The 15295-nt window shown below is 42.3% G+C and overlaps 1 protein-coding gene across 1 annotated transcript in view; it reads right to left on the bottom strand.

Annotated features, from left to right (window-relative positions):
* The window catches only part of LOC137422969 (uncharacterized), a 47164-nt gene that overhangs the window by 9803 nt on the left and 22066 nt on the right, over positions 1–15295 (bottom strand). The window contains exons 18-21 of the mRNA XM_078773642.1: positions 12453–12598; positions 6831–6929; positions 3992–4146; positions 128–214 (exon numbers count right to left, since the gene is read on the bottom strand). Of these exons, the coding sequence (XP_078629768.1) occupies positions 128–214; positions 3992–4146; positions 6831–6929; positions 12453–12598 (487 nt within the window). The remainder of the gene's footprint in view (positions 1–127; positions 215–3991; positions 4147–6830; positions 6930–12452; positions 12599–15295) is intronic.

Here is a 15295-nt window from a genome sequence, read left to right as displayed (position 1 = left end):
ATCTATATTTTCCATATAGATACGAACAGAACGTGTTCTGTTCTGTGTTCTATCTCGCTCTCTCAAGAGCTGTTTCATCTCCCAGAAAGTGAAATGAAGACACAGGAAGTTTATCACAAGGTTGTACCTCTTCTGAAGAGTTGACATTCTTTACTTTGTAAACGAATCCAGCGCTTCCTTCTCCAATTTTGGAGATAACCTCCCACTTCCTGAACTGAAAAGAAAGGCAAAAATAGAGCTTCACAACAGTGCTTCTGAAATAAAATAGAAACAAAAAAGAGCAATCAGAGATTGAAGACCCTCGCCAGTACGTGTTTTAGTGGTTTATAAGGCTTCTGTGTTACAACAAAAAGGCGACCGAACCACGTGACCGATGATCATCATTCTATGTTTTTTCTCCACCAATTTATCCCTAGATGATGCTCAAGAAATTTCATCTTGATCGGATAGACGTTTTGTACTTGTCGAATTGTGACGTCATGATGGAGGCACCTATGACATCATCATTAACATATGTTATTACCCATGGAGAGTTCTTTACAATGAGCCATGTCTCAATCTTTTCTATGCAGCGCTTTTTTGAGATATAGAGGTGCAAAGTTTTTTCGGTTTTGCCAAGCTGGTGCCCATATCACATGACATAGGACGTCATCATTCTCATTACAAATTCTACAGGAGAAGGTGCACCAATGGTGAAACTTTCCTGTCAATCGGACCAACAGATGCAGAGAAAATCATATTTATTCTGTGCAGACAAACAGACAGAAAACAGACAGACAAACACACAGAAAAAAACAAACAAACAGACAGAAAAACAGACCAGACAGTCAAACAAACAAATGGACTCAAATGCAATACCTTCTCTTCTGGCGAGGGTCATAATAAAGCCATGTTTAAATGATTATTTCATATCAACTCGATAATAATTATCATGATATTCACATTCATGTACCATACTCTAGCAAGAGCAGATATTTGGCCACAATACTGGTCAGGTCACCACTCCAGCTCAGTGTACGGAAGTTTGGGAAGGAATTTGAAATGAGTTCAGGTTGCCAGCGATAGTTTGCCTCCTCTTTGTGAAGGACACCATGGGATCTTTAATGTCCACCAACTAATGCCGGCATACGGATGACCAGTTTAACGTTCATCCGAGGGACGGCACACGCATTGATGAATCACCCTGCCTATGAAACACTGGAATGACCGTTTATACTTTTATAGTATAGTAGCAAAAGTACCCAGCGTTGCCGGGCGGGGGAGGGGAGGATAGGGGAGTAAAGGAGGCAAGGGGATTTTTTTTTTTTGCCTAAAACACTCCCAGGCACTCACAGATGAACATCTGAAAGTTTGACGTAGATCCGTTCAGCCATCTCTGAGAAAAATGGTGACACACACACAGACAGACAGACATCTCTCTTATATAGGAGACTAGCAGAAGTACCCGGCGTTGCCGGGCTGGGGAGTGGAGGGGGGATGTAGGGGGTTTGGGGGGGGAGGGAGGGGAAAGGGGGGAGGAGGGTTCATCCCCTTTTCATTAAATATATGCTGGTGAATGTGGCGTTCATCCCGTTTCTGCGTTAAGTGTGATGCCGAAAAGGAAGAAGAAGAAGAAGAAGCTGGACTACCAACTTAGAACACTTCAGGAATTGTTTGATTTATTTGTGTTCAAATGTCTGGTGATTGTTTTGTATTTATTTATGCGAATATGTACTTGTATATAACTGTCATTAATTTTAAAAGGCTTCGGCACTATCGAGCGATTATTTTTTTTTAACTCCAAAAAAAGATATTTTTTCAATTGTTCCTTTTTGCCTAAAACACTCCCCGGCACTCACTGATGAACCTCGGAAAGTTTGACGAAGATCCGTTCAGCCATCTTTGAGAAAAATGGCGACACACAGACAGACAGACATCTCTCTTATATAGTAGACTACCGTAGCTGAAAGCACCCGGCGTTGCCCGGGTTATTTTTGAATGAATTTACTACTATAATTAAGCTTTTACTCGCGGCCGTAGAAGATTGACTACGATAATTCAGCTCAGCTTTTAATTGCGAAATTGGCCTAGGCTGGCCGATGCGGCCTCGCCACCTAGCCTATAACCTTCCCGGGGGCCGTCCCGACATTTTTGGTTCTTTTTGAATGAATTTACTACTATAATTCAGCTTTTACTCGTGGCCGTAGAAGAATGACTACTATAATTCAGCTCAGCTTTTAATTGTGAAATGGGCCCAGTTTGGCCGAGGTCGGCCTCGACCGGCCTCGCCACCTAGCCTATAACCTTCCCGGGGCCTATCCAGACATTTTCGGTTCTTTTTGAATGAATTTACTACCATAATTCAGTTTTTACTCACGGCCGTAGAAGATTGACTACTATAATTCAGCTCAGCTTTTAATTGTGAAATGGGTCCGGCCCGGCCGAAGCAGCCTCGACCGGCCTCGCCACCTAGCCGAAAACCTTCCCGGGGCCCATCCTGACATTTTTTGTATTAGAGGTTTCCTCCTATCTTTCACCGTTGAGGAGATTAGCTTGCGCAGACAAACAAACAAAAACTTTCTTTTACAATATAGAGAGAAGAGAGAAGAGAGAAGAGATAAATGACAGTTTAAGTTATCATATTTTTACCTGACATGACCTCTGAACTTTGATCTGTTGATGCCACAACCCAATCAGTTCATGTATATCTATCTATAATTCCAGTAATCTCTGTGTGTATGTCTGTATGTATGTCTGTATGTATGTCTGTGACCGCTGTTTCTCGACAACCACGGGTCCGATATACTTGAAACTTGCCAGGTATATTGCTGGGGACCCGAGGATGTGCCTTTTCAAGGTTTCATATTAATCGGAGAAGTAGTTACCGAGCTATGTCCAAAAAACGATTCAACCAATCAGAGAGCAGCGAGTTATCACGTGTGCCGAACGTGGCGAACAGACTCTGCCTCGGACGGCACATTTGAGAGCGTATTCATTTATTTCACGTTGGCAAACTATGTTGCCGCTATGTTGGCGTTAAACTATGTTTTAAAACTAATTAAAACTAATTTGCGATTCTTTCGCTTTCCTGCGCGTTTGTGCACGCTATGGCGATTTCTTTACCAAACTCCGCAAGCCGTTCGCTTTGGACCAAACCATTTCATGTAAATAGAGGGGGGGGATTGTCACCGTACTCGCAAGCCGTTCGCTTTGGACCAAACCATTTCATGTAAATAGAGGGGGGGGGGATTGTCACCGTACTCGCAAGCCGTTCGCTTTGGACCAAACCATTTCATGTAAATAGAGGGGGGGGGGGGGGGGGGATTGTCACCGTACTCGCAAGCCGTTCGCTTTGGCTTTGCGAATGGACCAAACCATTTCATGTAAATAGAGGGGGGGGGGGGATATAATTTTAGATATATATATAGTACGGGCATGCCCTAGTATCATAAACACTAATACCAAGTTTGTTCAAAATCCCATTACTGGTTCATGAGTTCGCGCAGCAACAGAATTTTTACTTAACATGACCTGTGACCTTTGACCTCTTGACCCGAAAATCTAATCAGTTAATCTTTACATCATTATACATACCTGTGCCAAGTTTGAATTGGACTGCTTCAGTCATTCTCAAGTTATAGACCGATCACAGACTTTGACCTTTGACCTCTTGATGCCAAAATCAAATCAGTTCATCTTTGCATCATAATACATATTCGTACCAACTTTTGGCAGAATCACATCGCTGGTTCACAAGTTATTGCGGTAACAGGATTTTTACCAAACATGACCTCTGACCTTTCACCTCGTGACCCCAAAATCTAGTCAATTAATCTTTACCTCATTAGTCATTATACATACCTGCACCAAGTTTGACGAAGATCCCTTCAGCAGTTCTCAAGTTATCGCGGTAATGAAAACCTATCACGGACGGACGGACAACCTGAAAACATAATGCCTCTGGCGACTTCGGTAACGGAGGCACAAAAAGGAAATCGAACGTTTTGCTTACCACCATCTGCTGCACCTCGTACTCTCCAAGATCAGGTCTGCAATAACGACCATCACGGGAAGTACTCACATCATCTTCATCATGACGGAGAGAAGATCCCTGAAAGTTGGGGCTGACAGCAACCTTATCATCTTCACCATGACGGAGAGAAGATCCTGGAAAGAAGAGGAAAAATGAACATAAAACAGATATTGTGACAGAAAAAGATCACTAAGTATCACTATGTAAGTTCAGATGTGTGTGCATTGTGGAAATGAGAGATAAATTTCACAAATTAGACCCCCCTAACCCCCCCCCCCCCCCCCGGCGTTAATTCAGCGATCGACCGGGATTCGAACCCAGGATCCTAGGATCCCAAGCCGAGGTCATTGCTTGAGCGAGGGCGGTGAGGTTTGCGGGTCATTACATCAGCTATAGTAGAGACATGGGAATAAACAAAACATGCGATAATACAAATTGGTTATACACACACTATATTCACTAACAATAAAGATCTTCAACTGCTTTATGAAATGATCTACTTAACAGATGTGTCGATACTCGATATAATCAACAAGTTTCAGAGCAAAATATGAAAAATCCATGTCTACACAAACTCTTAAACACTTTTACAAACTCACACTCGTTTACAAACTCTAAAAGTGGAAACACTCATGTCACCATACTAAAATACGCCATTTGTCTGTCTGATGAATTTCTGACGCCAATACAATCTGTCGTTACTTATCCAATCTTAACCAAACTTGACAGGATGACCAAGGGTCACATAATGAAGGTTGTAGTGCATTCATTCCCCCCCCCCCCCCTCCCCAAGGGGTTTTTCTCCCCCTAGCGGGCTTTCCCCACCATTGCCGTCAATGGGTTGCGTGTTGAGGTGTATAGCCATGTTAAGTTAGCTTTATCGTGGCGTTTTTCCAAGGCCGCTTCGAATAACAAAACTAACGATAATAGCGTAGTATTAATGTTATTACAAAACAATATTAATACCAATAATATCCCACCTCCCCAAGTGGTTTTCCCGGGGAGTCAACGTATATAAATAGCTTATCATGGCGTTTTCGTGGGAGCAACGGCCTCTACCAGCAGTAAATAAATAATTAACATTGATGAACAGTAATGAATAATATGACCCTACTGCAAAGCCGCAATGAGCCGGCGAAGCCAAAGCCTCTTGCCACTATTTTACCCATCACTATGGCATCAGTAGGTTAGGTAGTTGGTGGTAGGTAGGTGTAGTAGGTACCGTACCTAGTTCAAAATGACACCATTTGCATTCTGGATGAGATTAAAATTTATAAAATTTACTTCTTGATTAATTCGGTGAATTCCGTCTCAACTTCGGATATTTCCGGCCGTGATAAACTATCCCCTACGGCCGCGAGATTTCTAAAAAACAATTCTTCGTCAATTTAAGAATATTTGACGCCGTTTTCAGCCTCCGGAACGCGGTAAAAAGCTTTTTTGAAATATCTTTTCAAATGCTCGAATCTCATTGGTTCCGGTGTTTGGTGACGATTTTCATTGAAGATAACCAGGGCCCGTGTGGGCCCGGGGAACGAGGTTGGTCTTAAAGTATTTTAATTACAAATTAGAGGTGCATAAGATGGTGAATCAAACAAAGACAGGTGAAACAAACTCCTATTGAACTTTTTTGCAATTTTTTATGCATACTTCCGCATCCACAAGATGGCGGCCTCCATGGAGCGATTTGGTGCGTCAAAGCTTCGAAATTCTCAAAGGATCCAGCAAAATCTGGCTTTTCAACATATTAAATACGTACGCGTTCATTCACAACACCGGCTTCGCCGGCTATTATGAACCACAAACACATATGATTAGCTTTTTAAACAGTCGCTAATGTTGTTTATAACACTAAATTAAGAAATTTGGGGGAATCCCGAAATGCGTGAGGTAAGTTTTACTTACAGAACTGAGCGAAGATCTACTGTACTCTATATACCCCATAAGTGTTGGATTAATAACATGACCCTTCCTGGCGTTACAGTACAACATGCTGTAGATACTGATGGTGACTCACTCACCATCAGTATCTTGAGAAGAACTCAGCGACTCCTCACTCTTTACCGAGCGTAAGCTGCCACGTTCGCTCCTCCGACGCCCTAAGGCCTAAGGCAATACAGAGGAAGTTAAAAAAAAAAAAGGAAAAAAAAGGAAAATTGAAGGAAATTAGCGATATCCGAACGCACCTCCAGCAGCTTCCAAAACGTTGAACCAACCATGGGCAAAGCAGCATTTTTATGCAAAAGGAAACCCGGTGACAGTGTTGGATTTTTAACATCCGCCGTTGAATGCATTCTGCCTTCAACTTAATCCGCTGTACAGCAGGAGGGCACACACGTGGTACGCATGACTTTGAGCTGTCTAGTACATGTTCGATTCCCAACCCAAATATAAAATGTCAGCTTGGCGAGTCGCAGGCAGGGCACTAAATCGGTGTACCGATCCCTAGGATGGACGTTAGGCCATGTATCTCGTCTACTAGCATTAGCTGATGGATGTTAAAGATCCCAGGGCGGCTTTCACAGAGTCGGCAAAATCATCGTTCAATGTGCAGGGGCACTGCATCAGCGGCACATCTGCGTCTGAAGAATTAGGCATCCAGCATGTGGGATTAATTAATTGAACCCTGTTCCAACATGCACTCAATAAAATTAACTTTATCCACTCCACGACCACACTTCAAACAAGAAAGCTGTGCATTATAATCCTCTCTTTGAAAAATAAAAATAAAAAGTTTGGCATAAAAATTCTGATGGCCTCTTGATTTTTTCAAAAACATTTTTTTTAACTTTTTTTTTTTTTTACATTAAAAAAACACCTTTTTTTGAGTTGCTGCTGAGTTGTTGTTGCTCAGAAAAAATCTTTGCCGAGTTGGTGGAAAGCATCAGGGACTTCGGTCGAGGAAGAGCACTCTGACCTGCAGAAAGCATCACAACAATGATATCGGTATCATCATGACGATTATCATCTTTGCTCAAAACAATTAGAGGAGTATCCTTGAAGTGTAGTTACAACAACAAAAGGCCTTCAAGTGTATTCCAAGAACACCCCACGACCATTCAGACAAGTCAGGATTTCTTATTTTTTTTTAAACATGTCCGTACGTAATTCCCCCCAAAAAACAAAAAAACAACCAAGGAAGGAATGACAAGGAATGTCAAGAAAGGAATGCCACCACAACACTTTTATGGATTGCCATCACAACATATTTGCCTCAAAAAATAAAATAATGTACACAATTACACCAACCTACACTACAAATGTACAACTACCTATAACATAGACATCTTCATACAATTACACCAACCCACACTACAAATCTACAACTACCTCTCACATAGACATCTTCATACAATTACACCAACCCACACTACAAATGTACAACTACCTATAACATAGACATCTTCATACAATTACACCAACCTACACTACAAATGTACAACTACCTATAACATAGACATCTTCTTACAATTACACCAACCCACACTACAAATGTACAACTACCTCTCACATAGACATCTTCATACAATTACACCAACCCACACTACAAATCTACAACTACCTCTCACATAGACATCTTCATACAATTACACCAACCCACACTACAAATCTACAACTACTCACATAGACAGCTTCATACAATTACACCAACCCACACTACAAATGTACAACTACCTCTCACATAGACAGCTTCATACAATTACACCAACCCACACTACAAATGTACAACTACCTCTCACATAGACATCTTCATACAATTACACCAACCCACACTACAAATCTACAACTACTCACATAGACATCTTCATACAATTACACCAACCCACACTACAAATCTACAACTACCTCTCACATAGACATCTTCATACAATTACACCAACCCACACTACAAATCTACAACTACATCTAACATAGTAATCTTCATACAATTACACAATTATAATTGGTGTTGAACCTGGTGTTGGCTTAGCGGTTAGGGTGCCGGCTTGGGATTCTAGGATCCTGAGTTCAAATCCCGGTCAATCGCTGAATTAACGCCAGGGGGGTTGACTCAGCCTGTCATCCTTCCGAGGTCGGCAAATTGAGTACCAGCTTGCTGGGATGAATGATCCCGGTGTGTACCCCGGCTTAGAATAGGTACGCCGTATCCCTGCACATCGTAAGAGGTGACTAAGGGTTGGCGTCAGGAAGGGCATCCGGCCATAAATACATTGCCTCAAACAGGGAACCATGATTGTCATGGGGCCCGCAAGGCTAACCCCTGCTCGAGTGGGGAAAATGGCCTTAAAACGATCATTCATTCATAAATTCACAACAACAACAACAACAACAACAACAACAACATGCATTTTAAGACCATTTTCCCTGCTAGAGCGGGGGTTAGCCTTGCGGGCCCCATGGCATTCTTCTCCATTTTGCCCTATTTTCTGCATCTCCCCTTGTTAACCCCCTTGCCCGCATTTCTTCTTCCACCATCTTTAGCCAAGTCTTTCTCGGTCTTCCCTGTCCTCTGCTTCCTTCTACATTCATTTCCATCACTCTTCTCAACCAGTCACTTTCATCCTTCCTCAACACATGACCAAACCATCTCAACCTGTTCCTCTTCACAGGCTCCATTCCCATTATCTTTCGCAATTCATCATTTGTCTTCCTCTCTCCCAACGATACTCCGCACATCCACCGAACCATTCGCATTTCCAGCCTTTCCAGCCTTCATTGCTGCTCTACGTTCATTACCCATGTCTCGCTCCCATAAATCATAACACTTCTCACACATGCAGCATGCACCTTTCCCTTCAGCTTCAATGACACTCCCCTCCTAGTCAGCACGCCACTCAGTTCCCGAAACTTCTTCCATGCACATCTCACTCTAGCAACGGTTGCCGAGTCTCATCTCACCAAATTTCATCAAATTTACAACTACCTATAACATAGAAAAATCTTCATATAATTACACAAAGCCACACGACAAATCTACAACTACCTATTACATAGCCATCTTCATACAATTACACCAAGCCGCACTATAAATCTACAACTACCTATAACATAGACATCTTCATACAATTACACCAAGCCGCACTACAAATCTACAACTACCTATAACATAGACATCTTCATACAATTACACCAAGCCGCACTACAAATCTACAACTACCTATAACATAGCCATCTTCATACAATTACACCAAGCCGCACTACAAATCTACAACTACCTCTCACATAGAAATGTTCATACAATTACACCAACCCACACTACAAATCTACAACTATCTATAACATGGACATCTTTATACAATTACACCAAGCCACACTACAAATCTACAACTACCTATAACATGGACATCTTTATACAATTAGACCAACCGACACTACAAATCTACAACTATCTATAACATGGACATCTTTATACAATTACACCAAGCCACACTACAAATCTACAACTACCTATAACATAGACATCTTCATACAATTACACCGACCCACACTACAAATCTACAACTACCTATAACATAGACATCTTCATACAATTACACCAACCCACACTACAAATCTACAACTATCTATATGGACATCTTTATACAATTACACCAAGCCACACTACAAATCTACAACTACCTATAACATAGACATCTTCATACAATTACACCAACCCACACTACAAATCTACAACTACCTATAACATAGACATCTTCATACAATTACACCAACCCACACTACAAATCTACAACTACCTCTCACATAGAAATCTTCATACAATTACATCAACCCACATTACAAATCTACAACTACCTCTAACATAGACATCTTCATACAATTACACCAACCCACACTACAAATCTTCAACTACCTCTAACATAGACATCTTCATACAATTACACCAATCCACACTGCAAATCTACAACGACCTCTAACATAGACATCTTCAAACAATTATTGTTACTAATGTCACACACACAGTCACCTGTGACAAAAATAGGGACAATGCCCCTGAGCTCACCTGGTAGAACCAGGGAACCACTAGTAGGTTGGGATGACCTACGGAATATGTAACGGCTAAGAAAGTAAATACCTATATTGGGGGACAAAACTACTGATTAATTTAATGCGGTGAACAAACCTCAGTACATCACGGGTATTGAAGGTTGTGGTCAAGTTTCATCGAACTCGTGTGTGTAGTTTCAAAGAAGAGAGCAACTACCTATTTTGAGGGGACAAACCTCCCCGGAGAACACCCCAGAACCTGATTATTTTAATCCCGTGAACACACCTTGGTACATCACGTGTGACGAAGGTTGTAATGAAGTTTTATCGAAATTGTTTGTGTAGTTTTGGACAAAGTTTATTCCAGTTTATTCCAATGTGTAAATGGCGTTCAACCGCTGGTGGTGTATAGTGGTTGGAGTTTTTATTTCACACTGTTTTTATTCTGTTATGGTAAGGGGGTTAATACCCAAGCGACGACGTCTCTTCCTCCCGTTGGAATCATTGTAATCGTTTCAGCCATTATTGTGCTTGTCTGCCTGCCGAACATGAGAGGAACAACTCGGTGGTTTGTCGATCTCCCGATTTGGTACGTTAGCGACGTATTCTGGGTCTTTATCACTCTTGGTAGTGGTGAAAACGATCAAGAATAAAAGTTGTGGCTTTTAAAGGATTAGGATTTCAATCTGCAGGAGCTTTCAAGCAAATTATTCTGTACACATTTTATGGGGCAGCCATGTTTTATCCCCACACCATCCTTACATATGGAGTACTGCCATACTCCATGATAGTTCAGCTCTAGCAAACAAGGAAGTTACTCTTCTTCTTTAAACCCTATCCATCAGCTCATCACCAACGATGGGGACAAATAGACTTTCCACCTCTCTCAATCTTGAATCATGGGTTAGCTCATCGTTAAACCTTTCTGTTTTCCATCTTTATTCCTCATGCCTATCCAATACAACCTAAATATTCATCCATTTCTCAATCCACGCACCATGTTTGCATCGCCACATGTGCTGTCTTATCTCGTTCATTCCGAACATGCATCCAAACAATCACAGGAGTCTGTCCACAATCTTTTGGGATAGCGACATTTGGCCCCGCTGTTTACTTATCACTTCATCTGTTATTATCTGCAATCTTGAAACTCTCAATATTCCCCTCAGTCAACTAATCTCTGGAGTCAATATTTTTAATCTGTCATCTGTCCTGAAGCTCCAGCATTCTGACACCTACATGCACCAGTACCAGCACAATAATAATCTCCCAAGTTGATTTTTGTTTTGTCCTTAGCCTTCCAGATCTTGCAGCTGTCCAAACGCTCGTCCAATTTCTCTCTTTGTGTGATCTCCGCAATTCCCATTTTTTCTCAACCAATCCCTCCAAGGTAAACTGTTTTTCGCACTTGTTTTACTTCTTTGTCTCCAACTAGGAATCCTAATCTCTTCTTATTATTTTCCAATTGCAATGATGTTGGACATCTGATGGCGTTGGACACCTTTTCAGTTATTCTCTGTAGATCCTCCTTGGTTGTTGTTGTTGTTGTGAGGTCAATATCAGCTAATAATCTTATATTAATTACCATTCTCCCATAGAACATAGCTTCTCCCATTACTACAGTCATTAACATAACTCATCTCATGTTGTTACTCCTCAATGTCAAAAGGGATGTTTTGAATTTGGCTGTGAAATGTGAGGAGTGATTAACATAGCTCCTCCTATTACTACAGTCATTGACATAACTCCTCTCATTACTACATTCATTAACATAGTTCCTCCCATTACTACATTCATTAAGATAACTCCTCCCATTAATGCAGTCATTAACATAACTCCTCCCATTTCATCACTCATTACTAATCATTAACATAACGCCTCCCATTTTATCACTCATTACTAATCATTAACATAACTCCTCCCACTTTATCACTCATTACGAAGTAATCATTAACATAACTCAAATTTTATCTGTAAATAAGAGTCATGAACACACCTCCTCCCATTTCATTTCTCAATAATAGTCAATAATAATAATTGTTAATTTCTTGGAGAACGAACACAATTGCGTTCGGTTGCTCATTTTCTTTATGTTCCTTTTCACTGCAGAAGAAGTTTCAGACAATAAGGAAAACAACTGTCTGCAAGTGTCGAGGCCATGTTAAGATGGCTGATCTCGGCATACCATCGCTATCTGCATCAGAAAATTCCCAAGACAAAATTCAATCAGCAAATGGCCTCATTCTTTCCTTACAAAACACGAAACTCGTTCTTACAACAGCTCCTCCCTCACCATCAGAGGCCGCCATCAATTAACTAACGATCATCTCTGAAACCATAACAAGGATGCAAGATGAAAAGAAAACGATAATGATCAGATATAATTACTCCGTTTTTGAAATTGGGGTTCAGGTCATCTTTAAACGATTCCCGAGAAACAAAATTGAAACCTGACCAGATGCTGGACGTGCCACCGACGAGAAGGTGTTGCTGAAGAGCAGGTGACAATTCGACAGCAAAAATTCCACAACTTCAAACTGCGTGCGCATCTCAGCTAATGCATACGCCCTGCTGAATGTAGACGATTTGATCGCCAGCGACCTGAAGGACAGGAACAAAAGGGAGGGAACAGGTTAACCCAGTGAAAAAAGATGGTGAAGTTGGTGCCAAAGGTATGAGCACAATAACAAACAAGACAAGCCTCACGCCTAGGTCCCCCATCGTTGAAGTGATGTGAGTTGACAAAGTGGAAGACGCAAGGCGGCCATCTTGGATTTTGACGTGGCGACCCAATTTGCAAAAGCGTTCTCCCTTATGCGTAGATACATCCACACACCAGATTCGAAGTTGGTACTTCGCTTATTTTTCAAGATATTCCGCTCACAAGGTTCAGACATACATGGCGGCAGCCATCTTGGATTTTGACGTGGCGACCCAATATTCATTAGCGTTCTCCCTTATGCGTAGATACACCCACACATCAGATTAGAAGTTAGTAGTTCGTTTATTTTTTAAGATATTTCGCTCACAAGGTTCAGACATATATATGGTGGAGGCCATCTTGAATTTTGACGTGGCGACCCAATTTTCAATAGCGTTTTTTTTTTTTTTTGTTGTTGTATACTGAATCGAGGCTCGTGAAAGAGCTAACATTTATTTCACAAACAAATCAACCAGACAAACAAAATATACAACTAGAACGGGCACTCGGTAGAGCGCATACCTTCGCCGCAGCTACTGTTCTGTACTTGGTAAAAATACGATTTTGACCTTTTCGTGACCTTGACCTTGACCTTTGACCCGATTGCTCCCAAAATCTAATCAAATGTGTCCCGTATAATAACCAATCATCCCACCAAATTTCATGCGAATCGGTTGAATACTTTTTGAGTTATGCGAATAACATACACACACACACACAGACATACAAATAAATACACAGCGATCAAAACATAACCTTCCGCTTTTGCGAAGGTAAAAAGAGGGAGCGGAAGACAAGATGGGGAGAGAAGGGGAAGCACACAACCACAACATTTGAGAGCAGGGAGAAGTGTGGGAGCGAGAGGGCTTGGGGGGAGGAGGCGTGGGAAGGGGGGGGTTGGGGGGGGGAGAGGTATAAAACACAAGGGGACCGAAATTAGCGGGGGTAGAAAAGATCAAGGTTTTGGATGGGGGAGGATAAGAGATGGTGGTGAACAGCTGTTTTAAAGACCTGGAGGGTGGAGTGGGATTGAAGAGAGTGAGGGAGTTTGTTCCAGAGGCGGGAGAAAAGAGGAATGAAGGAGTGAAGGTGAGCAGAAAGTCTTGATTTTAGCAGTTTAACCATAAGAGGGTTGCAGGCAGATCTTGTGCGACCTGTAGGAATATTTGGGGGACAGAGCCCAGAGATAGCTGGGGGGGGCAAGGCCAGAGAGGAGTCGGTAGAAGACGGAAAGACCACCAACCTGCCTGCGGTGAGTGAGTGAAAGGCCCTTGGAGTTAGCTTCATCGCGGGAGATTCCAACGATTCTGAACGCTTTGGTTTCAACAGCGTGAAGACGAGCTAGGTGTGAGGCAGGGGCACCAGACCAGAGGGGAGAGCAGTATTCCATAGAGCTGCGGATGAAAGCCTTGTATGTGGTGAGGAGCTCAGGTGTGCCAAGGAAGGACTTCGCAAGACGGAGGGTGCCCAGTCGGCGACTGGCTTTGGAGGCCAGATTTGAAATGTGGTTTTCCCAGGAAAGATCATGGCAAATAGTGAGACCCAAAAGCTTGAGTGACAGAACTTCTTGGAGAGGATTATTCAGAAAGTGGATGGGAGGGTTGTCCAGTCGGTCTTTTCGGAGAGACATCGTAAGAGTGTGAGATTTATCAGGATTGAAAGACATGTTCCATTTGTTTGCCCAGTCTGTGATTTTGTCCAGGTCTGCAGAGAGTGAGGAGGCTGCAGACTGCCGATCTGAGGGATGAGGAATGGAGCGACAGAGAGTAGAGTCGTCAGCAAAGAGATAGAGAGGATTTTCAAGAGAGTCAGAGAGATCATTGATGAAGACCAGAAAAAGCACAGGGCCCAGAACACTACCTTGGGGAACTCCAGCCTGAACAGGAAGAGATGAGAGAAACCCATTCAGGGCCACACGTTGACTACTACCAGAGAGGAAGTCCGCCAGCGTTCTTCCTTATGCCGTGATACACCCACACACCAAATTAGAAGTTGGTACCTCGCTTATTTTTCCAAGATATTCCGCTCACAAGGTTCAGACATACATGGCGGCGGCCATCTTGGATTATGACGTGGCGACCCAATTTTCAATAGCCTTCTTCCCTATGCCTAGATACACCCACACACCAGATTAGAAGTTGGTACTTCGCTTATTTTTCAAGATATTCCACTCACAAGGTTCAGACATTCATGGCGTCAGACATACATGGCGGCGGCCATCTTGTATTTTGACGTGGGTTGCACCCACACACCAAATTAGAATTCGGTCCTTCGCTTATGCATGCACGCACGTATGCATGCACGCACGCACGCCCACACGCACACACACGTACGCACGCCCGCCGCACAAGAAAAAGCAATCAGAGATTGCAGACCCTAACCAGGATGTGTTTACAGTGGTTTTGAAGGCTTTTGTAGTAAAACAAATAAGGCGGCCGAACCACGTGACCGATAACGTCATCTTTTTTTTTTCCTCCACCAATTTATCCCTAGATGATGCTCAATAAATTTCATCTTGATCGGATGAAGTTTTGTACTTGTCAAATTATGACATCATAATGGAGGCACCTATGACATCAGCAACATTTTTTGGCTTT

The sequence above is a fragment of the Myxine glutinosa genome, chromosome 3, assembly GCF_964187855.1.
Source record: "Myxine glutinosa chromosome 3, kmMyxGlut1.1, whole genome shotgun sequence".
NCBI classification, from domain to species: Eukaryota; Metazoa; Chordata; class Myxini; order Myxiniformes; family Myxinidae; genus Myxine; species Myxine glutinosa.
Note: the sequence above shows the minus strand (reverse complement) of the source record. Positions and strands in the feature narration are given on the sequence as shown.